Raw genomic sequence first — 26,638 nt, 5'->3', positions numbered from 1 at the left:
AAGAACTATCACAAAGCAGCAAGAGACACAGCCAGGACGCGAGCATACTTGTTAGCTAGACAGCTAAAACAGGACCTCTTCTGGACAGGTGGTACTTCATGGTGCCACCAATGAAGAGGGGTTCATTGATTATTTTACTGAAGTGAGAAGCAACAGGGCAACCAGGTCCATGTTCCAAGTAAGCGATTTGCGTGATTGGCGAAGAGACACTTTTCCATCATGTGGTCTAGCGCTTCCAGCCGTCTCCTTTGGACCCTGGGGACCGAGGTTCAATCCTGGCCCTGGTGGCTAGACTCACATTGTTTGTTTCCGAGTCACATTATCATCTCCCTGTGTCTAAAAACTGTGAAATGTAATGTGTGCAAAATGCAACTATTGAATCCCCACTTGCGAGACACAATATGGTAGATCGTCTCCTGCCCCTAATGTAAGTTGCTAGACAGTTTAGTTTGTGCTATATAAATACCAATGCATATATTCTTAAATCCATTCCGTGCTATTTCTGTTCTTCGTGCCATTCCAGCAGCACAAAGGCGACTAGCTAGATTACTACTTGTTGGGTGTTAAAAGCAATTTAGGAGTGGCTTCGTGACTTAATTTATCGATTAGGGTTTTAGAACTTACCTGCTCTAGTCCGCATAGTCCGAAGTACTTTACGCCCATTACGCCATTTTACGTGTTATTCCAGCTCCAAATGGTGGTTTTCAGCGGAAGTTGTTCCTCTCTGGTCACACGTTACGTTAATTCAGAGGTCAGACACAACAAACTTCATGGAGGCAATCACTGGGGCAATATTGACCGTCTGCAAACATTCCTTCCGGTGCCTGTTGTAGGAGTGGCACAGTTTGAGGTCACCACTAAACACAGCGAGACCTTCCCCGTGTCCTTCTTGTGCCCCGACCATACCTTTCAAGAAGGGACCGTGGATTATCTAGAGGCATGTATATGGCATTTAGTGAAGTGCACCCAGCGCTGAGCATCAGCAAGGACTCACCCTGCACCCACCGGCCCTTAGATACAGGGTCGGGTTACATTCCGTACTTCCGGTGGGCAGCTGTTCGCTACGATGTCGATGTGATTCCAAAGCAAACTAGCACAGCTGGGTAGATTTTAGTCTTATTCATAAAAAAAATTATTTCTGAGCATTTCATAATCAGATTTAGCAGGATTCTATCCTGCGCTTTTTGACCCACGTCACTTCTGCCTCACGTACACGGGCCTGCATACTCCTTCCATCCGGACTGTAATGCCATGTTTTAGCCTCCTAGGGAAATTATGCAGCAAAGCAGAGAGTAACGAAAACGCGTGGTATCCATATCTCCCCCGAAAAGGGCAAGGGCGGCTGCAGGCTCCCCAAATACAACACACTCCCAGCCCCCCACAAAGGGAGTGTCAGAAGCTATTGTTCCCCTTCGATGGGGAGGGTTTTTACTCGCCATAAGAATGAAAAGAAGGAAGCAGGGAGGGGGGCAGGGAGGCGGGCGGGGAGGGGGTGGGCGATATTAGCGAATGAAGAGAGGAAGGGGGTGACAGATGCAACACTGGCAGGGTGATGCACGTGGAAAGGAAGAGGGCGGGGAGGGGTCAAGGAAATGAAGACGGGTGGGGGGGGGGGGGGCGCAGGCAGGAAGAGCAGAAGGAATACATTAAAAGTGAACAGCACAAACGTAGTCCATATTAACCGGATGACATAACAGTTCGGAACGGGAGTTCGGTATTGGAAATGGGAACAGAGCCAGGAAAAGAAATATCGAGTTGGGAGTATGGACATAAAATAAGGAGCAGTAGGTTGAAGAAGCGAGGTGTACATCCAAGAATCGTGACGGGCCCTGTGCGAAGGAGCAGACACGGGATGCAAGAGTGCAGGAGTCATCTGCTGCTACTACTTCTCTGCCCATGGAGGGCCAAATAGACCCGACCCGGAGCCTCCCGCCCCGGACCCTGCTCCCCGCTCGGTCTGGGAGGCAGCGCGTGCCCCCACTCCACACCCGGACATCCGGCAGCGGCCACAACTCCCGTTCACAGTGAGTTCCCAACACTGCCACTCACTCACTCACCCGGGGTCCGTGCACTCTAAAGGGAGTCCCGTCCCACCCGACGGCCTCTACCACAGGCGACGCGGGGGTCGCCGCAGCACGCACTCACCAAGATCAGGCCCCACCCTCCCCCCGCCCCACAACAGCACCCCACAGGGTCCCCAAAGAAGGCTTTCCATCCGCGGAGAAACAGCTGCCCTCATCCTACTTGACCTCTCCGCAGCCTTCGACACAGTCAGTCATAGCACCCTTATACAACGCTTCAGCAACGTCGGAATACAAGGAATAGCACTAGACTGGATCATCTCGTTCCTCGCCGGAAGAACCCAGAGAGTCCGCCTCCCCCCTTTCAGATCAGAGGCCACCGAAGTCATCTGCGGCGTACCGCAAGGATCATCACTCAGTCCCACCCTCTTCAACGTATACATGAGTCCCCTCGCATCCATCGCGGGCCAACACAACCTCAACATCATCTCCTACGCAGACGACACCCAGCTGATCCTCTCCCTCACCAAAGACCCAAACACCGCCAAAACCAACCTACACGAAGTGATGAAAGAAGTAGCCGAGTGGATGAAGAACAGCCGTTTAAAAATGAACTCGGACAAAACGGAAGTCCTCATCTTAGGATCATCCCCCTCCGCCTGGGACGACTCATGGTGGCCACCGGCCCTGGGAATCGCACCCAGACCAACGGACCACGCACGTAACCTGGGCTTCATCCTGGACTCCTCCCTCTCGATGACCAGGCAAGTCAGCGCAGTCTCATCATCATGCTTCAACATCCTACGTATGCTCAAAAAAATCTTCCGTTGGATCCCCACCGAAACAAGAAAGACGGTCACCCATGCACTGGTCACAAGCTGACTGGACTACGGAAACACCCTTTATGCCGGAACCACAGCCAAACTACAGAAAAAACTCCAACGCATCCAAAACGCCTCAGCCAGACTCATCCTAGACATCCCCCGCCAAGCTCACATTTCCAGTCACCTGAAAGACCTCCACTGGCTCCCCGTCAACAAGAGAATAACGTTCCGTCTCCTCACCCACACACACAAAGCCCTCTACGACCTAGGACCCGAATACCTCAACACGCACCTGTCCTTTTACACCCCCACCCGCCAACTCCGATCGTCCAATCAAGCCCTCGCCACAATTCCACGCATCCAAAGATCCACCATGGGGGGGGGGAAGACCCTTCTCCTACTTAGCGGCCAAGACCTGGAATTCTCTCCCCACCCACCTCCGCCTTACACAGAACCACCTCTCCTTCAGAAAACAACTAAAAACTTGGATATTGATATTCGATAAGTAATGTACCCCCCCTCCCTCAAGCGCCTTGAGACCCTCTGGGTGAGTAGTGCGCTATACAAATTTTAAACTTGAAACTTGGTTAAGGATGCGCAGCAGAAAAGAAGGCTGGGATTGGAAAGCAAAGTGAAACTGTCCAGACAGTCTGTCCCTCAACTTCTTACAGGGTTACATAATGCATAAAACATTTAAGCACATTCTTATTATAGCGCCATAAACAGCGAAACATACATTTATAATCCCAAACCCCGTTGAGCTTCCCACACAGATTTCAAACCTTAGACGGTTAATACTGAGAAAGAAAACACATTCCACCCGAGTGTCTCATTACAAGCTGTGTGTACTCTGCACGCGCTGGGCCGGGCCTTGCTTTGAATCCTCATGTTCCACAGCCTGCCCACCCTCGAAAACCACAGGCCGCGCTAATATGGTAAAATGTTTTATTTTGCGCTCGTGCATGGGCCAAAGCAGTGGTTACTGGGTACACAAGGCAACGCAGCAAGTGACGTGCTGTCTTGGAAAGAAGGTGGCAAGAGATCCAATTTCCACAGGATTGGAACCGCTTATTTTACCCAGCACTGAGCTGGAAAACTATACTGTCAGATTTATCATGGTTGAGAAACGAGAAGAGGTTGTTTATCCACAAGGCCAAGAGTTGGTATTAAAACATCCCTGCTAATGGGACTCCGTGAACGTGCTATTTTTGGTGTGAGGCTTAACAACGACAGCGGATATGCTTTCCAAGCATCGCTGTGAACTATTAATAATAAAAAAATATCAACATTTTATATATATTTTTTTCCCACTGAAAAAAACAAAGGTTAGAAGGACTTTCTAGTTAGGCTCACATTTCCATTGTATAAAACCATAGAAATTCAGGAGTTATAGTTACCAGAGCCAACTATAACCTACGCCCCCAGAATGCACTGCTTCTGACTTCACATATTACATCACTCATAACATGGTCGATGACATCAAGGATGGCATCTGAAATTACATTACTGACATCCAATTAGTATATTTTTTTCCAAGAGTTTATGATTGTTAAACATTTATAATAACCTACTACAAAAGTTACATTAGTATACTATGTGTACAACTAATAAGGGATACTATTTCTAACATATATTATGTGAGTGGCTATGCAACTGTGTATCCATGTGAGTGGGTGTCTGAGTGGCTGTGTGTGTAAATAAGTGGGCGTGTAAGTAGCTTGATGGGTGAGTGGCTGTATTGGTGAATGAGTAGGTGGGTGGGTGCGACGGTGGCTGTATGGGTGTGTGTGTGAGTGGCTGTATAGGTGGGGGTGTGAGTGACTATGGGTGAGTGGGCAGGTGTCTGAATGGCTGTATAAGTGAGTGACTGGGCGTTTAAGTGGCTGGGTGAATGGATGTCAGAGTAGGTGTTTCATTAAGTGAGTTGGTTTCTCTGTGAATGGCTGTATGGGTGAGCGTATGTGGGAGTGCTTGTATGGATGTGTGAATGGGTAGGTAAGTGGATGTGTGAGTGTCGGAGTGCTTGTATGGGTGAGTAGGTGTCTGAGTGGCTGTATAGGTGAATAAGCGGTCTGTTAGTTGTATGGGTGAGTGTGTGGCTGTATAGGTGAGCGAATGGTTGTATGAGTAGATGTATCGGTGAGTGAGTGGGTGTGTGAGTGAATGGCTGTATGGTTGAGTGGTTGTGTAGGTACTTGTGTTGGTCTGTGAATGGTTGTGTGGGTGTGTGGGCGTATGAAAGGCTGCATAGGGGTGTGAATGGGTGTGTGAGTGGTTGTGTGGATAACATCAGTGATGTCATCAGTGTTGTCAGTGACCATGTCATGAGTGATGCAATATGTGAGGTCATAAGCAGTGCATTGCGGGCGTAAGTTATAGTTCGCTCAGATAACCATAACTGCTGAATTTTTCTGGATTTGTACGAGTGAAATGTGAGCCTAACTATAACGTCCCTGTAACCTTTGTTTTTTTCAGTGAATTTCTAAGGTTTTTTAAAAATTCTATTTACTAACTAGAACATCCCTGTAACATTTTGTTTTTTTTCAGTGAATTTTGATTTGTTAACGTTTTTATTTCCCCAACTGTAACCTTTGAGAGTGGGTGTGTGAGAGGCTGTATAGGTAGGTTCGTGGGTGTGTGAGTTTCTGGGCGGGGGAGTGACTGGTAGGGTCGGTGGATGTGCTTGTGTGTTTCTGAGTGGGTCTGTGAGTGGTTGGGTGAGTCCCAAAGTGAGTCTGTGATTGGGTTTGTTAGTGTTGGAGTGGGTCTAGGAGTAGGTGCGAGAGTGAGTGGGTCTGTGAATGGATGCATGAGTCTGAGTGGGACTGTGAATGGGTGCATGAGTCTGAGTGAATCTGTGAATGGGTGCATGAGTCTGAGTGGGACTGTGAATGGGTGCATGAGTCTGAGTGGGACTGTGAATGGGTGCATGAGTCCAAGTGGGACTGTGAATGGGTGCATGAGTCTGAGTGGGACTGTGAATGGGTGCATGAGTCCGAGTGGGACTGTGAATGGGAACAATTGTCTGAGTAAATCTATGAGTGGGTCCATGAGTGTCTGAATGGGTCTGTTAGTGCGTGTGTGTTAGTCTGAGTGGGTCTGTGAATGGGTGCATGAGTGGGTGCGCAAGGTTGTGAGTGGGCCTGTGAGTGTGTGCAAGTTTCTCAGGCTAAATCTCGCTCTAGAACTTCCATCAGTTTTTATTTTACTGCAGCATATTCTAACCCTCTGTATTCCTCAATTTCCATTTTTGTTTGTATTTTATTTTCTACGGTTTACTTTTCTCCGCTTGAGAAAGGCACCAGTTGCCAAAAGCAATAAATACACATAACTGAACAACAGAGCCTCCTGCAACCCCTTCAGGGTGGTGGGGGAGGGAGGGGGGTACTACTCTACTCCGCATCACTTGGGGCACTGATAAGAAATCACTGGGAGAACACCTGCTGCGCTTCTTGGCCCCGTCCCTCCTCGAGGCCTCAGCGGGCCCAAGGGATGTCCACTGATGAGACAGTGATGGAGGAGAGGGGGATAGCCCACCCCAAGGAAGAGCTACAACCACCTGCCGCAGCTCCTGTCTTGTCCCCCAGGGCCGCGGGAACAGCTGCAAGAGACTCACAAGCACTGGCGCCAGCCCAGGACACCTCGCCTGCCCTGGTATTCGCGCACCATAGCCACACTGCTAGAATGGACCACCAGGACCACGTGCCACAATTCACTCACAGGCAGCACTGCTGCCCTCCACGTATAAAACACAGGGCAAAGTCCAGTGCCCTCCTGCGTGCCATGTGGGGCAATAAAGAAGACGGTCGTGCTGGTGCCGACAGCGCACACACGCTGCACTACAGTCGTGTAAACAAACGCCAGGGCACACTAGTTGCTGAGTTCCACACAGCACAGACCCCACTTATAAGGCGCGTCATGCAAAACGGGACTGCTTCTAGGCACATGCAATGGGAATTACAGGCAACGAACAGAGGCCGCGCGCGTCAACGCGTACTATACACAAGGAGGCATAGTTGCACCAGGGCCCAAGTGTCAGCTTTCCGCGCATGCGCTTATAAAGGCAGACTGTTTACACCGACAGAAGTGACACCACAGACTGACACATTCCAGTACACGTGTCCCAAGATTGCCCTACGAGCGCACTTGTGTAACAGCCCTTGTGCCAGGCTCCACACGACAGCAGCATGCGTCCTTTAATAGTGCACAGGAACCACCCCCTCGCCGCCTCCAACACCCCCCCCCCCCCCTCCCGCCCCCTCTCAACCAACAAGCGGCCACAGACCCTTGGCGCAGACCGAGAAGAGGCACTCACTGTTTTTCGAGGCTTTGATCTTGGTCACAAGCTTCTGCGTGGTCGCCACATCCCTGCTCTTCACGGCCTGGATCAGCTCCTGCTCCCGCCCCATCCCACACGACCCGGGCCTTGCTCCAGGGACGGAAGTGTCCTGCGGTTAGCTTGCCTCCTTCACCCCGATCACAGCATCCTCAGCAAAAATGTCCCGTAGAAGAGGAGCCGAGCAGGGGCAGCTCGACGGAAAAACCAAAGAAACTCCACGGAATACAAAATAAATAAAGACAAAAAAACACACAATGAAAGAAAAAGCCTGTTCGCCGTGAAATGAAGGAACCTGCGGTTTGCAGGATCCCTCAATCTCTGGCGTGAACCGAGAAGGCGCCTAGAGAGCAGCCTTCCTTGAGTTGGGTGCTTTAAGATTCACTTTTAAATGGACTCCGGATATCCGGGGAGGGGGGTCGCTGAGAGAGAGTCCCGCGATGTCCTCGGGGGTGGGCAAACCCACGGCCTGAGTCCCATGTCCCCCGCCGTGCCAGGACCCAGGGTGCATTTCAGCTGGGGTGATCCATTGGCAGCCAGGGACGACGAGCGATCCTTCCAGAGGCTGCACAGGGCCAGCGGGGCTCCAAGGTCCTGCAGACAGAAAGAGGGACACAGGGTTAGATTGCAGCGGTCTGTCATGCTAGAATCGCTAGATAGAACCGATTTGAGAACAGAGTCCACCCTGGCCTCCCCCACGCCAACCAGGGCTGCTCCAGAACTCGGAACAGATCAGGGCAGCTTATGACCTTTTGACAGAACAAATAACCCAATGTCAACTGGGAACACTTTCTGGGCACGTAGGATGGGGTTAAAATAGGGTGCGATCTCTTAAGGTAAGTTGTAGCCCCCCCAGCAGATCTGATCTTACATAACACTCATTGGCACCTTAACCCGTGGGTGGCACGCACGGTGCCACCCGCTGCAGATTTAAGTCAATTAACGCGAAGGGTTAGCCTTTTCATGACGTCGCACAATAGCAGCTAATTAGACTGGTGTGGAAACCACACCTCAACGTGCCACTTGCCTAATGCGTCAGCCGACACCTCCCTTCCCCCTTTCCCCTCCCTGCTCCCCAGCACCACGGAGAAAAGACCCAGGCGCAGGGTTAATTGTTTAACGCATAATGACGATACCACTTGAACCTTCTAACGCGCACAGGGGCCACCCCCGAGGGACCGCTCCCCCGCACTCATCACCTTGCAACCCGTGCACAAGGACATCCTGCACCTGAACACATGATCTCTGCACTAGCTGATCTAGCACGAGAGGCCTACAGGACGCACACACTAGGTCACACCTGCTGCGCCTCCATTAAACTAAACTGCGGTAATTCAGTGGAGTCAGAGAGGGGTTTCGTGTTGTTACTAAAGATGCACCGGAATGTCTCTAGGCTAGAGTTTTTGCTGAAGTGTCTAAATACGTTGTTGCCGTTCAGATAAACTCTCGCCAGCTTTCATTTATCCAAAAAGTGAAGCAAGTCGATGTTTTTTTCTCCCCCTCTCTCTTTCTCTCTCCCCCGCTCCCCGTGGCCCTATTGATAGCTACACCCAGATGCAAAGCTACTATGCACCTCAATGCCTGCCTCTTTCTTATGGGTTGGGGGATACAAAAGCGATCAGTACTAAAACTCCTTGGCAGAGTTACTGTTGGCGACAGGTTGCATTCGAGTTTTAGTACTCAAGGAGCTATGGGCCATATGTATCAAGCAAATTAGCATTAGCAAAGGAATCGCTATTTAGAAATCGTAAAATGGTATGTATGTAGGAAATCGCTTCTTTTTAGCGATTCCTTAACATTCCTAAATTGCGATTAGCGAATTGCTAATCGCAAATTTCCCCTTCATTCCTATGGGCCTCCTGGCCCATTGAAATGAATGGGAAATTTGCGATTAGCAATTTGCTAATCGCAATTTAGGAATGTTAAGGAATCGCTAAAAAGAAGCGATTTCCTACATACATACCATTTTACGATTTCTAAATAGCGATTCCTTAAAAATCGCTATTTAGAAATCGCAAATTGGCATGATGATACATATGGCCCTGTCATTTAAACCCTGGTGCTAGCAAAAACAGCCACTAAACTGAACGTAATCACGCATGCATATGCCTAAAGCTCCATAGTGCCTTCGCTCAATTTTTTTTTTTACTCAATGTTGCACAGCATTGTCCAAAAATAGGGAAACAGGGTGAGACCCATTGGCTTTGCCAAGCTTTGTTGCACTTGTGCTAACTAACAGCAGAGCTCAAATTGCACTTGCTTGCGCTGGCTGTTATGCCCTTCATTTTCAGTGGCAGTAGTAGCAAGTGCAAAAGTATTAAAATAGAGGTTATAATGCAAGAATAACAGGCACAAGTTTCAACTGTGTGCTGTAGGACCTGTCGCAATGGTAAAAAACAAAAGCGCAACACACGTCACTGACACTAGTGCCAACACTTATCAGGTATGTTAGTCTAATTAGGCCAAATGACCTAGACATAGTCTACAATAGAATGCATTAAGTTGTCACATGGAAATTTAGGACTAGAAACAAAGTTTCTAATGACAGAAATAGGTGATCACGCTATTTAGGGTGTTTTACACATTAAAATACAGATCAGTTTTCCATGACCTTGTTATTATTTTTGCACAACAATTAACCGCTTCGACACGGCTGGAATTCCCCGGCCGTGCGGGCGAAATTACGCGTGCGCGGAACGGACAGCCCCCGGCCGTCCTCCGCACATGCCCACCGTGAAGTCGGACGGCCGGCCAATGGGCCATCCAACGCATGGAAGAGGTTAAGGAATAACAATCCCAGCCAATTTTTGTGCTCGGTTTGATCAAAGACATTGCAAGCTAGGGCTCTCTGCACTTAACTTATAATTGGTATTAATATTAAGGCAGGTGCAAAAATTGTATCCCTTTTTATCACTGCCCTCAAACTGTAGACAAGGCTTTTTGACACAGGCAGCCAAACAAGCTATACAAGACATCAATACCAGTCAAATGAAAAAAGCTACACTACCACTCACAGGAGAGTGCAATAACAACCAGTTATTAAAACCGTGAAAGGTCATAGTTCGTTTTAAGGCTTTATTTTAGGACATCAAGGGCTCAAATTATTTAAATCTGGACGGTGAACTTCACTCCGCTCGCAGAGTTTTCTGCACTCTGTGTTACACGGAGTTCGCAGAGTTCCGAAAAACTCACAGAGCAGAGTTTTTCCCCCTTGGTTGCGTACATCGTCAAGTTGGCGAGAACTAGCGAGGAAAATCCACCCAGAAAGATTTATCCTTGTTTGCGATCGTCAACATCTAGTTGGCGAGCACGAGTGTGAAAACTCAACCTGCCGGCGAGATTTCTCAACGCGGGCGGTTAGATTTTTCATTGCGAGTGGTTTCATATGCTCGCGGCCGCTCGCGTTGAGAAACTGCCCGCTCGCGTTGAGAAAGCTGCTAACCGCCCGCTTGCCCTGTGTATGGTGCCATTCGCGATGATTGCACAATGCGACAAGCACCTGGCACCGAAAATCACAGTGAACTGCATTTATCTAAAGAAACTCCGACGCTCGCGGAGCTCGGTGTATGCCGGCGGTGGTTTTTTTTTGCACTTTGCGGAATTCTGCGAACTCCGCCCAGGCTTAATATGATGTTACCTGGCATGTACAGAGCACCACTGCCATGGATCTGGCCTCATAGGATATTTACTTGGGTTCTACAGGAAGAGGAGTTCTCCTAGTAAGCCAGCTGAAAGCTCATCATCACTAGATAGGGCATTCATATCAAAGGCAAAGGAAAACCCTCTCACACATCAGCCACCAACCTCACTGTTCGAGGTGGGCCAATTCCAGTCTATGCTGGGAGAGGTAAACCGGCCTACCATCAGCGTCCTTCTGCACTAGTTTGCAAATTCCTCCAACACACGTTATTCGTTGCAGTCGATCCCATCCGCTTCAATGGCATTTCACACTTGTCCCTCAAAATTCTTCCCATTGCTCCCATGCAGTTCTCACCTGGTTGGAATATTTCTCCAGCCCAACACAAGTTACTTCTCATTAACCATAGCGGATGGCAAGTGGACCCATGCAACGCTGCCACCAGATGTCTCATGAAACAGTCAAATTGTAAGTCCCAGAAAAAAGTGGTGTTGGCTGAAAAGGGAGGAATGGATAAAATAGGCCAAATTTGACATAGAGCCAATTGGCAGCGCTGTAACATTCCTAGACCCTCATGGCCCAAGAGAGCAGATTTTTCAGTCCAGCGATTAAGATTGTCTAATACCGGTTCACAGTGCTATTTCTCTTTACCAGATAATACAACTGCCTCACAAAATAGGAGAGAAGAAGAGACTGGGTTACGTGGAAAAGTCTTATGGGAGCCCAGCGCCAATCAACAGATGGACCTTAAGTTAAATTCAGATGAGTTAAGGAGCGGTGCTGACCACCTCAAAACCCCACAGGAAGATGCCATCATCACCATCTGTATCATTCTGCAGAACTTCGGTCCAGATTAAGGTCGGCGCTGAAAAGATTGCAATATTTATTGTACCCAAAATTCTTCTACAACGCAGGGACCAGAGTTTATTCAGGTGCAATAAATAGCACCCAATGAGAACAAAATAAAAGTGTTCTGTTATTTAGCCGACTTTTTTTTCCATGGTGAATTCCAGCAGGTTTTGTCTGCTGAAACTTATGCAGGGGTAGGGGGATTATAGCACAACTCAATGTGGGGGTACCGGATAGAGCACATATGGCAATTAATCCGGGGCCTAATTAGTGTGTACAAACACTGGTACAGTTTGTGTTCCAGTCCTGCTCCCACTGAATCTAACTTTGAGCAGAACCACCCTAGTTGCTCCATAAAGGAGAGCATGGCATGCACATGTACAACATCTGGTTATTGCGGCCGCAAACAGGTGTTATTTCAAAATCTCAGTTTCCCAGAAATGGTTCAATAGCCATTAATTATTTCCAAAAACAATCAGTGGCAGCATAATTCATGTGAATTATGGATTACAACTAATCGCCGACCTAAAGTTATTTTGAGTGCAGTTTTACCCTCACAGCTCAAGTACTCTCAACCAATTTGGATAAAACAAACACCCCATGCAAACAGCTAGCCACTCTTTGCTAAACAATGCAAACAGCAGTTGTCAAACTTCTACCACCAACTTCTACAGAGAGAATGGTATGAACCAGTAACTTCAATATAATTAATTATAAAACAAGTAAAAACTCATTCTGCTAATAAATTTACAAAAAAATGTTTTAATTAGAAAATATTAAACCCAACATTTGACTTACTCCTTGCAATGAGACTTTTTTTTACTTACAGAAAAAATAAGTATCCGTGGATAACTTGTTCAGGGCACCAGTCAATTAAAAAAATCACTACTAGGAAAAAAAATTATGTATATAAATATAATTTACACACACACACTTTGTGAGACAGCTTATCGTCACTAATACCATTACGGTGACATTCACAAACTACTCAAGCATGCCTTTTATAATTGTATCACCAGTACACCTCAACAGTATTATACGATTGTAAAACATTATAATGGTGGGTGTAGGAAGGGGGAGACTCTAGTTGGCGCAGTGCAAGCACTAGCGACAAGCAGGGACTCTCTCTTCCTCGTCAGGGCTGAGGGTTACCTTCCAGACAACCTCTGCTTACCCTCTAGGTAGTGTGGCTTAAGCAGTCGTAGGCTAATCTTTGGGGCACATAGGGTTAAACACTTGCAACAGTACACCTTCACAACCAACCCACCACACAACGAGACCAGACTGTATTCTTGTAAAAATATATCTCTTTATATAAACTTTACGCAGGCTTGGGAATACAGTCAATAACTTTACGGATACGGTTGCAGGTTATTAGCTTTAGGTTACCACAGTTCTTATCGTAGTTCTTGTGAGGCCCGTAGGCCGATGTTAAACAAAGTTCTTTGTGGAGCCAGCGGCTTCCAGGGGATCTGTCCCACGTCGCGTTGCCTTCCCGGTGTCGCTGATCGTTGCGGCTCTTCGGCCGAGCAGGTCACTGGTCGTCCGGGGCAGCGGTGCTCTGTGGCGGCACGGTCCTCTCTTTGTCGTCTGCTCCGACCTTGGAGTCGGCGGCTGTGTGGCGGTGACAAGTGGCAGTACGGTCCCCAAGTGCAGGACGTACCCAGCCAAATGTCGGTGCAGCTGTGGGCTCACAGCTGGGCTGTCGGGCAGGTTACCGACCTTGTGGATTCTCGTAGGGCAATAGTCTGTCCTTGCAGGTGAGGGACGGCTCGCTATGCAGTCGCCTCGATAGCTCGGACCAGACGGGTCCTCCTTCGCTTTGCTCTCGGGCTCCCAGCGCAGGTGTGGTCACGATGTTCGGGCCAGCGGCGGCTGGTCCTCACTGTGCTTCCGCTGTAGCTTTGGGCCCCGGTCACGGTGGTCGGGAGGGAGTGGATGCCTTAGAGGAGCTTCCTCTTTGTCGGTACTGCGGCGATGGTCAGCACCCGCAGTCGCGTTCTTCCAAGGGGGGTTTTAGCGTCCACTGGTCCTGGGACGCTGGTCAGGGGGCAAGTTCAGTTTCCAAGCCCTCGGAGATCTCTTTGCAGAGTTTGGCACAAAGTAGCACAAAAGTCGTTTCGTCGTTTTGTCTTCCTCTCCTTCAGCAGCAAGGCACCAGACACAAGCAAGAGTCAGCACCCTTCTTTGTCTTCTCGCGGTCCTTCTCGTAGGGCAGAGTCGTTCTGTGGCCCAAACTGGATCTAACTTTCAAGGAGCAGGGCTCCATCTTTTATAGGCCAATTCTTTTGTTCTCGCAGGCCAGGGGGGCCTTTGCATAGCCACTCTCAGTTCTGGAGTACCCCGGCGGGTGTACTCCGGCTTCTGCTTTCAGTGTGAGGGGCAGGCGCATCAGACGCCCCACAGGAGGTGGAGCCAGCATTGTCCGGACAGGAGTGGCCAGAGTACCTTGTTGATGGGGGCTTCGCCCTTCCTGGGCCAGGTGCCGGCAGAGTCATCCGCCGCTCCCCAGGAGGGTGGAGCCAGCATTGTGGTGGCCGAGCACAGTGACAGTTCGAGTCAAGAGGCACTCCTACCTCCCACTAAGGTGTAATCTGCGCATTCACCACCTGTCGTCCCTCCAGCCCTGTCACTCACACATCCCAGACAGTCGGATACACATACGGGCAGAGGCAACTGAAATGGTTAAGCAAGCAAATGCTAACTTTCTAAAAGTAGCAGTTGCAAACCCAGGATACTGAAATAAACTTGACTACAAGAAATATCTCCTCATCCTGAGTTCAGGCATACTAAACATGACTCACTACCATGCTCCTTGAGCCTGCGGGGATTATAGGGTATAATAATCCTCGCAGCTCAGTCTGGCCTAATGGAGCAGGTAGCCTTCAGTAGTGAAATACGGTCTTCGTTGTAAGTCACTACCAGGACCTGCCACGCACATCAGGGCTTGTCCTACCTCGCACCTACAATGCACCCTGCCCGCAGGCCTACCATAGGGGTGACTAATATGTAGTCAAGGGAAGGGTCGGGGCTGGCAAGTGGGGACACTTGCCCAGCTAGCGTGACAGTACGAGACTGCACGCGGGTTCTGCGGTCGCAGTTCCCAGACACAAGTTTACGGCTGCTCGGGTGGGTGGCGCAACCAGCGCTGCAAGCCCACCAGCAGTATCGGCATCTACACGCCCCGGCACTCTCTCGTGCGCTTTACTGGGGACTAACAGTAAATCCAATGCACCAATCATGGATACCAATCGTATGTACAGTTTACAGTAGGGAGCACTTGCACTGCGGCACGGATCAGCCGTGGCGCAGTGCCCTGAGTATCGGAAAACCAGCAAAACATCGGAGGCACATCAGCAAAAAGTGGAAGGGAGACTCACGCCAAGGTGCCAGGTCTAACACGTGTCCCCTCCAGCTGAAATGTGGGGGGAACTACCCTTCCCCAGGGAGTTCCACATCACTAAGGCGGAAAAATCTGGACAGACCGTCAGCGTTGGCGTGATCGGTGCCAGGGCGGTGTTCCACCGTAAAGTCCATACTCTGTAGAGAAATGGACCACCTCAACAGTTTCGGGTTCTCACCCCTCATTTGCATCAACCATCTGAGGGGCCTGTGGTCCGTCTGAACTCGGAAGTGAGACCCAAACAGGTAGGGTCTTAGCTTCTTCAGTGCCCAGACCACAGCAAATGCTTCACGCTCTATTGCACTCCACCTACTTTCCCGTGGAAGTAACCTCCGACTTATGAAGGCTACGGGTTGGTCAAAGCCCTCCTCAGTCATCTGTGAAAGAACAGCCCCTACACCATGCTCTGAAGCGTCTGTTTGCACAATGAACTCTTTGGAGAAATCAGGGGCCAGGAGCACGGGCGCCGTGCACATGGCAGTCTTCAGGGTGTCGAAAGCTTTCTGACAGGTGTCAGTCCAAATCACATTCCTGGGCTGCTTTTTCGAAGTCAGCTCTGTCAAGGGGGTCACGATCGTGCCATAGCCCTTGACAAACCTCCTGTAATACCCAGTGAGCCCCAGGAAGGCTCTCACTGCAGTCTGGGTCTTGGGGGGTTCCCAAGCCAGGATGGTTTCGATTTTGGGCTGCAAGGGGGCTACCTTGCCACTCCCAACTTGGTGTCCCAAGTACACCACGGAACCCTGCCCAATCTGGCACTTGCTTGCCTTGATTGTGAGGCCTGCTCTGCGCAGGGCCATCAACACGTCCCAGAGGTGTCGCAGGTGTTCGGGCCAGCTGCCGCTGAACACCGCGATGTCATCCAGGTAGGCGGCACTGAACTCGTCCAGCCCAGCCAACACCTGGTTGACCAATCTCTGAAAGGTGGCAGGGGCATTCTTCATTCCAAATGGCATGACCCGGAACTGGAAATGCCCATCTGGTGTAGAGAATGCTGACCTCTCCTTTGCCCCATCGGTCAAGGCGATCTGCCAGTACCCAGACGTCAGATCAAACGTGCTGAGAAACCGGGCAGCCCCTAGCCGATCAATGAGCTCGTCAGCTCTGGGGATGGGGTGCGCGTCAGTCTTCGTGACTGAATTGAGTCCTCTGTAGTCCACACAGAACCGGAGTTCGGGTGTGGCTCCCGGCGCAGCAGCCTTCGGAACCAAGACCACGGGGCTGGACCAAGGACTGCTGGAAGACTCAACCACCCCGAGGGCAAGCATCTTGGAGACCTCCTCCTTGATGCAGGCCCGTACCCTGTCAGTCACCCGGTAAGCCTTATGCTTCACCGGCAAGCTGTCTCCAGTGTCCACATCATGGACGCACCAATCTGTGACACTCGGAACCAGGGAAAACAGGTCTGGAAACTGCCCCAGCAACTGGCGGCAATCCTCCTGTTGTTCGGCGGTCAGGGAGGGTGAGAGGTTAACTCCATCCACTGACCCATCCTTCTCATGGGCCACCAAGAGGTCCGGTAGAGGCTCTGACTCCTCCTCCATTCCGTCATCGGTTGCCAACAACATGCCCACTTCGGACCTTCGCAAGTGGGGCTTGAGGCGGTTGACATGTAGGACCCGCAAAGGGTTCCTGGCCGTCTTCATGTCCACCAAGTATGTCACGGGGCTTTTCCGCTCCACAACCTCGAATGGTCCTGTCCACTTATCTTGAAGGGCACAGGGCTCCACCGGGGCTAAGACATACACCTCTTGTCCAGGCTGAAGTTCGACCAGAGTGGCATTCTGATCGTACCACCGCTTCATCTCTTCCTGGCTCGCTTCCAGATTTGCCTCGGCAAGTTGTCTGAAGCGCCTGGTCTGGTTTCTGAAGGCCAGCATGTAGCTATATACACTCTGGGGAGGTTTCCTGGGAGATTGCTCCCAGCCTTCCTTTACCAAACTCAGCGGTCCTCTCACGGGGTGGCCGTACAGCAGTTCAAAGGGACTGAACCCTAGGGACTTCTGTGGCACCTCGCGATATGCAAATAGTAGGCATGGTAAGAGGACGTCCCACTTACGCCTCATCGGACCTTCCAGGCCCATGATCATGCCTTTGAGGGTTCGGTTGAATCTTTCAACCAACCCGTTACCTTGGGGATGGTAAGGTGTGGTGAACTTGTACGTTACGCCACACTCTTGCCAAAGGGATTTCATATATTTCGATATGAAATTGGTCCCCCTGTCGCTCACTACCTCTAGAGGGAATCCTACTCGTGAGAAAATTCCCATCAGTGCACGCCCCACCACGGGAGCCGTCACTGTCCTCAGAGGTATGGCTTCAGGGTACCGGGTGGCATGGTCCACCAAGACCAGGATGAACCTGTTGCCCATGGCTGTCTTGGGGTCCAGAGGCCCGACGATGTCAATACCCACTCGCTGGAATGGCGTACCGACGACAGGGAAGGGTTGGAGGGGAGCCTTGTTCTTCCCTCCCGTCTTCCCACTTGCCTGGCAAGTCGGACAGGTTCTGCAATAAGTATCGGAACTCTTATGCATTTGGGGCCAGTAAAAGTGGGTGACAAGCCTGTCATAGGTCTTGTCCATCCCCAAATGTCCTGCTAAAGGCACATCATGAGCCAGACCCAGTAGGAAGGCTCTGAACTTCTGGGGTACCACCAGCACACGGGCTGACCCAGGTTCAGCAGCCTTAGGCTCCGAATACAGGAGGTCGTTCTCCCAGTACACGTAATGTGTTTTGGCCTGAACACCATTGGCCTGGTCTGCAGCCTGCTGCCGCATACCCACGAGAGAAGGGCATTCTTTCTGCTCCCTGCAGAATTCCTCCCTGGAGGGTCCTCCTTCTTGCTGCCAATGGGTCAGCTCAGGCAGGTCCCCCAGTTCGGCGATCTGTTCCCCTGTAGGCTCCAGGGCATCCCCCCCAAGGTCTGCCTCCTCCTGGACCGTAGGAACTTCAGGGGCCGGTTTCCCGCGCCCCCTGCACCTTCTCCCTAAGGCCGGTTCCTGGGCCTCTCCATCAGGCCCCAGGACCTCTCGATCACCCTTACTGGCTGCCATCGACCGTGTGGTCACGCACGCCCAGTCAGGCAGACCCACCATCCGCAGGTGAGTCGTTTTCTCCACCTTTTCCCAAGGGGAGTGCTCCAAGTCGTTCCCTAGCAAACAGTCAACAGGCATGGTTTTTCTCACACAGACCTGCAGAGTACCAGAGACCCCCCCCCACTCGAAGGGAACTTGAGCCATCGGACACTGACTCTCAGAATTATCAGCGTTGATAACCCTACAGTAGGCATGGGGTACAACCTGCTCTTGAGACACCAGGTGCTGCCTCACTGCAGTCACACTGGCTCCTGTGTCTCTAAGAGCCTCGGCTTCCTTACCATTGATGATCACCACCTGCCCATATTTTTTAGTGTTAGAGGGCAGGTAGTTCGTAGGGATCATCTCGCTGTCTCCTAACGAGACCAGGGTCATGTGAACGGGATCTCCACCCCCCGGGACCATCATTTCTTCTCCCAGGTGAACGCTAGTCACTTGTCGGGGCGGAGCACCAGTGGGTGCGGGTTTTCCAAATAGGCGACACTTGGGGTCACTCGATATGTGCCCAGGCTCGCCACATTTGAAACAATTGAAGGGCCCCTTTGGAACAGGTTTACCTGTCGGGGCCCCATTCTGCTTCGGGGGTGGGGGAGGCTGAGAACCCTGCTGCGGATTCCCTTGGGAACTACTTTGGGGGCCTTTTTGGAACCCTTTCTGTTTTCCCCCCTTGTCCCCCCCACTCTTCTGCTGGGGACCCTGCCCACTCTTGGCGGAATCTCCCACGGGACCCTTGTGGACCCTGGTGCTGAGCCAGCGGTCCGCCTCCTCAGCAAGCTTCCTCGGGTTGGACAGCTTGCTATCGATCAGATGTTGGCGTAACTCAGGAAAACAGTGATCAGACAAGTGCTCCCATGCAATTAAATCAAAGAGACCTTGAAAATCATTCACTTTGTTACCTTTCACCCAACCATCCAGTGCTCTGCAAAAGTAAGTCACATATTCCACATACGTATTCCCAGGCCGCTTAGTACATCCCCTAAACTTCTGTCTATACATTTCAGGGGTAAGCCCGTACCTGCTCAACAAAGCTTCTTTCATGTGGGTATAGGACCTCTGATTCTCGACGGGCAAATCTAGCAAGGTATCTCTCCCTTCGCTAAGGAACCTTCCCCACAACCCCGCTCCCCAATCCTTCTCAGGGACCCGGTGGGAGGACATGGCTACCTCATATGCCCTAAACCATTGTCCTATGTCATCCCCCTTAAAGAACTCCTTGACTACGTCCTTCGGGATATGCACTCTTGACTCTACCTGCACTGGCGATGTGCTGCCACCAGAGGGAGGACGATCCAAGCCTCTTTCCTTGAGACTTATCTCCCTCATTTTCACCTCATAATCCATCTGGTGCTTTCGCTCTTCCAGCGCCATTCTTTTCGTTTCAAGCTCCAGCTGGATTTTCAATTCTGCCAACTTTCTTTCGTGATTCCGGGTTTCCTTCCTGTCCGCCAGCTCCTCTGGCGACAGGCCTTTACCCAAGCTGTGCTCGCTGTCTTGTCGCTCGAGATCGATCAGATCCCCAAGGGCATTCTGCTCCTCCGTTGCATTCTGCTCGGCGAGGTCGTCTTGCTCTTCCGGGGTCTTTCTTGATTCCACCCAGGCTTTCAGGGCCTTGTAGAGCTCCGGTTTGTTTTTGCAACCAGCGTGCGGAACCTTTAGTTTCCTACAAAAAAACTTCAGCTCCAGCTTTGAGTACTTGTCTAGCTTTGCGGCGTCCCATTCTATCTCCAAAACCTCGGAGGTCGTGGACTCTGCTCCATCCAGGCTCTTTGTGCCCGGCATGGTTTCTGCACTCGGAATCTTCTTTTCAAAAAGCAAAGTCTGTGGTTTAGTAACCGTACCGTAATCCTTGTGTAGCGGTCAGAAGCTCAGGTATAACTATCGCAAGTGTAAATTCGAAAATCCTCACCGCTGCGTCCAATGTAGGAAGGGGGAGACTCTAGTTGGCGCAGTGCAAGCACTAGCGACAAGCAGGGACTCTCTCTTCCTCGTCAGGGCTGAGGGTTACCTTCCAGACAACCTCTGCTTACCCTCTAGGTAGTGTGGCTTAAGCAGTCGTAGGCTAATCTTTGGGGCACATAGGGTTAAACACTTGCAACAGTACACCTTCACAACCAACCCACCACACAACGAGACCAGACTGTATTCTTGTAAAAATATATCTCTTTATATAAACTTTACGCAGGCTTGGGAATACAGTCAATAACTTTACGGATACGGTTGCAGGTTATTAGCTTTAGGTTACCACAGTTCTTATCGTAGTTCTTGTGAGGCCCGTAGGCCGATGTTAAACAAAGTTCTTTGTGGAGCCAGCGGCTTCCAGGGGATCTGTCCCACGTCGCGTTGCCTTCCCGGTGTCGCTGATCGTTGCGGCTCTTCGGCCGAGCAGGTCACTGGTCGTCCGGGGCAGCGGTGCTCTGTGGCGGCACGGTCCTCTCTTTGTCGTCTGCTCCGACCTTGGAGTCGGCGGCTGTGTGGCGGTGACAAGTGGCAGTACGGTCCCCAAGTGCAGGACGTACCCAGCCAAATGTCGGTGCAGCTGTGGGCTCACAGCTGGGCTGTCGGGCAGGTTACCGACCTTGTGGATTCTCGTAGGGCAATAGTCTGTCCTTGCAGGTGAGGGACGGCTCGCTATGCAGTCGCCTCGATAGCTCGGACCAGACGGGTCCTCCTTCGCTTTGCTCTCGGGCTCCCAGCGCAGGTGTGGTCACGATGTTCGGGCCAGCGGCGGCTGGTCCTCACTGTGCTTCCGCTGTAGCTTTGGGCCCCGGTCACGGTGGTCGGGAGGGAGTGGATGCCTTAGAGGAGCTTCCTCTTTGTCGGTACTGCGGCGATGGTCAGCACCCGCAGTCGCGTTCTTCCAAGGGGGGTTTTAGCGTCCACTGGTCCTGGGACGCTGGTCAGGGGGCAAGTTCAGTTTCCAAGCCCTCGGAGATCTCTTTGCAGAGTTTGGCACAAAGTAGCACAAAAGTCGTTTCGTCGTTTTGTCTTCCTCTCCTTCAGCAGCAAGGCACCAGACACAAGCAAGAGTCAGCACCCTTCTTTGTCTTCTCGCGGTCCTTCTCGTAGGGCAGAGTCGTTCTGTGGCCCAAACTGGATCTAACTTTCAAGGAGCAGGGCTCCATCTTTTATAGGCCAATTCTTTTGTTCTCGCAGGCCAGGGGGGCCTTTGCATAGCCACTCTCAGTTCTGGAGTACCCCGGCGGGTGTACTCCGGCTTCTGCTTTCAGTGTGAGGGGCAGGCGCATCAGACGCCCCACAGGAGGTGGAGCCAGCATTGTCCGGACAGGAGTGGCCAGAGTACCTTGTTGATGGGGGCTTCGCCCTTCCTGGGCCAGGTGCCGGCAGAGTCATCCGCCGCTCCCCAGGAGGGTGGAGCCAGCATTGTGGTGGCCGAGCACAGTGACAGTTCGAGTCAAGAGGCACTCCTACCTCCCACTAAGGTGTAATCTGCGCATTCACCACCTGTCGTCCCTCCAGCCCTGTCACTCACACATCCCAGACAGTCGGATACACATACGGGCAGAGGCAACTGAAATGGTTAAGCAAGCAAATGCTAACTTTCTAAAAGTAGCAGTTGCAAACCCAGGATACTGAAATAAACTTGACTACAAGAAATATCTCCTCATCCTGAGTTCAGGCATACTAAACATGACTCACTACCATGCTCCTTGAGCCTGCGGGGATTATAGGGTATAATAATCCTCGCAGCTCAGTCTGGCCTAATGGAGCAGGTAGCCTTCAGTAGTGAAATACGGTCTTCGTTGTAAGTCACTACCAGGACCTGCCACGCACATCAGGGCTTGTCCTACCTCGCACCTACAATGCACCCTGCCCGCAGGCCTACCATAGGGGTGACTAATATGTAGTCAAGGGAAGGGTCGGGGCTGGCAAGTGGGGACACTTGCCCAGCTAGCGTGACAGTACGAGACTGCACGCGGGTTCTGCGGTCGCAGTTCCCAGACACAAGTTTACGGCTGCTCGGGTGGGTGGCGCAACCAGCGCTGCAAGCCCACCAGCAGTATCGGCATCTACACGCCCCGGCACTCTCTCGTGCGCTTTACTGGGGACTAACAGTAAATCCAATGCACCAATCATGGATACCAATCGTATGTACAGTTTACAGTAGGGAGCACTTGCACTGCGGCACGGATCAGCCGTGGCGCAGTGCCCTGAGTATCGGAAAACCAGCAAAACATCGGAGGCACATCAGCAAAAAGTGGAAGGGAGACTCACGCCAAGGTGCCAGGTCTAACAGTGGGTGTGTGATTGTTTACATACACACACACTTTACAGAAGAACGATAGTTAGTTTAGGTTACATTTATACAGAATGTGCCCTTTTTATTTCGGTAATTTCATATTAAGACAGATAATGTACCAGAATAGATCCTTTTTGTGGTCTTGCTTGAACAGGTTTAGTATTTTGAAAGGCACACAGGATTAAAACACCTCAATCCATAGGTACAGGGTTAATTCCATGGTTACATTCAATGGTCAGAAAATCACATTTTCCGGCACCCCGATGCATTGGTATAATTGTACAGAATCCGATTTGGAGAATCTAACATGTTTGCTCTGTCAACCATGTTCCATCCTAAGATTCTGCAAAACTGCCACACATCTATTTTGCCCACAAAACATGCTGATGTGAGGCCGCGTAGCCACTCCACACGTTTACACACTAAGTGATAATCCACCCCTAAAGTGGAAAACATGACCCGATTCCCTGGAAAAACGGTGTCTATATAGTTAACAGTAATCTGCAGAAGCCATTTCCTGTATCAGCTGAACGTGATTTCCATCACTTGGAGCCACAGTTTTCATGCTGCCTCTGCCAAACCTCCTTTCAGAGGACATGAAATGGGCAGTACATTTCAGCAACTATATTGATGAATAATGATCTGTGGATTTCCACCATAAATGATAATTATAGAACCCCAAATATTCACCAAAAACATGATAATGTATGTTATGGTTGAAATTAAATGGATAATAAACCCAGACAACCACCATGATCACGGTCAACATTGGAACCACAAAGCACCCCTGGTCACACTTCAATGGAAAGACCCTTAAATTAGGGGTAGGGTAGAGTGAAGGTAGTGCTGGTAACCTTATCTTGCCAACTGCCTGTTTTGTTTAGATTTATTTAACCTTAAACATAACTTCCTGTAAAATATGTTTTTCTAAGCAACTATGGGCCATATGCATGAAGGTACCAATTTGCGAGATTTTTAAGAAATCGCTTTTTCAGAATCGCAAATTGGTATGTATGTAAAAATTCGCTTTTTTTTAGCGAATTCTTAGTATTCCTTAATTGCGATTAGCAAATTGCAAATCGCAATTAAGGAATACTTTCCCATTCACTTCTATGGGCCAGGAGGCCCATAGGAATGAATGGGAAGGTATTGTCAATTTTGCGATTCGCAATTTGAAAATCGCAAATGGAGAATAATTTTAAGGGTGCAGGGGTGCCCAAAGGACACCCTGTTGCACCCCTGAAATATGCATGGGTGCACATACATGCCCTAAGCATGTACCAACCAACTAGAAGTTGGTGGTAATTTGCGATTCCTTAAGGGCATTTTAAAATGTTTTTTGGCTTCATATATTGCATTTAAGGAATCGCAAAATGTGTGATTCCTTAAATGCAATTGCAAAATAAGGAATCGCAAACTTGCGATTCCTTATTTTGCACCAGATTTTACTTCATACATATCATTTTGCTAATTCGCATTCGCAAAGGCTGAAATTCTGCGAATTTCGGCCTTTGCGAATGCGAATTTGCTTCATACATATGGCCCTATATAAATATAGGTGCCAAGTTGTGTTGGGATGGAGAAACGTTTACAATGTGTTGATGCACACAGAAATCCCGGTGTTGAGTTGTTTGCCATAGTAGAGGGCACACATGAAGACAGAATTAAACCATCTAACATGAATTTACAACTCGGTCCAGACTAAGGCAATCTGTGGTTTAAGTGTAATTCTATGCATTTTTAAATCTAAGCATTTACAAATTAGAGCTAATTTGGGCAGAGCCTAAAAAGTCTGAGAATTTGCACTCATGTTCAAGAGTGATTACATTTTGCGATGGCACCCGTTACTAAATTCAAGATCTGCTTTCTGGTCAGAAAGTTCTGAAAAGAACCATTGGCAAAGCCATTATGTCTAGGTTGAATGTGCTAACGTGCGGTTAGCATATTAGAGCAAAACACTTACGCGCGGGCCAGCCGGAGCATACAGAGAAGGCTGCAGGTGTTAAGTAGTGCATCATGCAGTTCAATGAAAGGACTGCATGCCCCCCCCCCCCCCCACCCACCCAAAAAAAAAAGAAGAATCACCAAAACAGGCACTAGCATTAGGTGAGAAATTAATTCCAAGTTGAAGGAAGCAATACCTCCCACACGGAGTTCCGTGGGCGACAATTTACAGGTCCAGAGGGATTTCCTTGTGGTAATAATCTGTGGGGGACAGTTCCTAGTAAGGGTAGGGAGGGGTTGGTTATTAACACTAGGTCTAAATGTCCCACTGAAGATTACAGTCTGTACCAGTTGGGAACAATCATGCCCCATATGGACACAGACTATCAAAAGGTTAACGATACTAAACAAGGCCATGTAATGGGATAATGTAGCAAGTAAACTGTTTACCACACCAACCCCCACCCTTCAGAGAGGAATTCACAGACCGTAGAACCCAGGAGGGAGGAGGGCAAACAGTGGCGGAGGCTATGTTTGCCCAAAGAAAGGGACTATGGAGTGAGGTGGGGGCACTAGTTAAGGCATACAAGTACCAAAACTTCACGGAACAATGTTACATTTATGCTATGTGGGACATTCCTGTTACTTCAAAAATATTACAGGCTATTCCAGGGACCTGTTTCGCCGTCACAGATACACCGGCCTGCTTGCTGCACAGCTGTCAAGTCACATTCAGCCAGAGCCCTCCTATATGTTTTAGCAAACGTCACTCCCATGTAAAGGGTTAATGGTTATATACACTAAAAATGGGGGAAAAGCGAAACTAAGGGTCCCACAATGCGAAATCTGGTTAACTAAAACTCCTGCGCTAAACAAACAGGTGATGTAAGGCCTCTGGCCACTTCGCGATTACAGCTGTGTAAGTAAGTTGCCCCTCCACACTGGGAGAATTGAATTGCGTGCTATCGCTCAATCAGCTGCTGCCCCACACACTGCCTGTCACTCCTCCACACGCACTTCGTTAATTGGCGCCCACCCACGCACAGCCGGTCCTTTAGTCTTCTTCACAACTCTGCACACACCCACTGCCACTCGCGCATTCAGAGCTGCCTTTCCACGAAAACACAGTGCCTGCTACTCCATGGAAAGGCACAGAGTCACCCAGGGTCGTGTGCACCCTCACACGGCCGCCCTCAGCTCACACACGGCCGCAGTAGACGGCTCTTGCCAGCCCCCGGACACAGCACCAGCTGCCACTCTGCACACAGCCTCCTCAGATCCCTTTCCAAGCCCCAGACGGCGGGAGGAGGAGGAGGGGGGCGGGCGGTCAGGAGAGAAAGAGTACAAAAGTCCTACTTTTGAGAAGTCTCCGGGCCGCCCCGCCCTGGGTGTCGAACCGGCACCGATCCTCGTCCAGCTCCAGGGACCGGGCGCGGGCCACGGCTTCCTCCCACTCTTAAGTTCTGCCGGTGCTCCTCGGCGGGCCGCCGTCTCCCTCCCGTGTCCTCTGGGTCTGGAGGGCCTCCCACCGCCCGCTCCCTCCCCAGGAAATCCCTCCCCTGCCTCCTGATTGGGGGTGAGGGCTCGCCCCAGCTCCAGGGCCTGCCCCGTGCGGAGACTGTCTGGAAAGGAAAGCCGGGCAGGCCCTACCTGCTGGGGCACGCTCCAAACTTTACTCCGCCCCTTCCGAGAGTCTGGAGGCGGCGGCGGGCCTTACCTGCTGCCTGCGAGGTAAACTTGGGAGCCTGATGCTATCAGACGAATGCAGGGAAGAAGCAAACTTTGTTTATAGCGCCTTGTATGGCAGTCTGGCATCATCAGGGCACACTAGCTTAGACAGGAGGAAAACTGTCTAAAGTAAGACCTGCGCTTTTACCAATCGCCTGTTTGTAATTCATAGGCTCTGATGACGTACACAATCATATAGTTTTGAAGTGAAATAGGGAGAAAGGTAGGCATGTTTTCACAGATTGAACGTACTTGTTATCGTTATTTACATTAACCAATGGTGAAAAAAACAAGTTGTTGAACCTTGCATCTTCATGCTCCAATAAAGGTGGGAGGGAAAAAGAAAGAACAAAGTAAATGTTTTTAGTGACAGTTGTAAACCTCAAAATGCAACTGGGATAGTTAGAAAGTTTCAGCGCTCCACCCATCATCTCCTTGTGTTTGCTTTGTTCGACCTAAGTTGGCAGGGTATGCCCAGATGTGTATCCCTTGCTCACTTTCCCACTGGATTCAAGCTAGCCTCTCTGATGATTGCGTTAT

At 50.3% G+C, this 26,638-nt stretch overlaps 1 protein-coding gene across 1 annotated transcript in view; it reads right to left on the bottom strand.

Annotated features, from left to right (window-relative positions):
* The window catches only part of CASKIN2 (CASK interacting protein 2), a 263,177-nt gene extending 237,292 nt beyond the window's left edge, over nt 1-25,885 (bottom strand). Inside the window, exons 1-2 of the mRNA XM_086930758.1 lie at nt 25,727-25,885; nt 7,161-7,775 (exon numbers count right to left, since the gene is read on the bottom strand). Coding sequence (XP_086786884.1) covers nt 7,161-7,254 — 94 coding nt within the window. The 5' untranslated portion in view covers nt 7,255-7,775; nt 25,727-25,885. The remainder of the gene's footprint in view (nt 1-7,160; nt 7,776-25,726) is intronic.
* Between the last annotated feature and the right edge of the window lie 753 nt (nt 25,886-26,638).

The sequence above is a fragment of the Lissotriton vulgaris genome, chromosome 7 (genome assembly GCF_964263255.1).
Source record: "Lissotriton vulgaris chromosome 7, aLisVul1.2, whole genome shotgun sequence".
NCBI classification, from domain to species: Eukaryota; Metazoa; Chordata; class Amphibia; order Caudata; family Salamandridae; genus Lissotriton; species Lissotriton vulgaris.
Note: the sequence above shows the minus strand (reverse complement) of the source record. Positions and strands in the feature narration are given on the sequence as shown.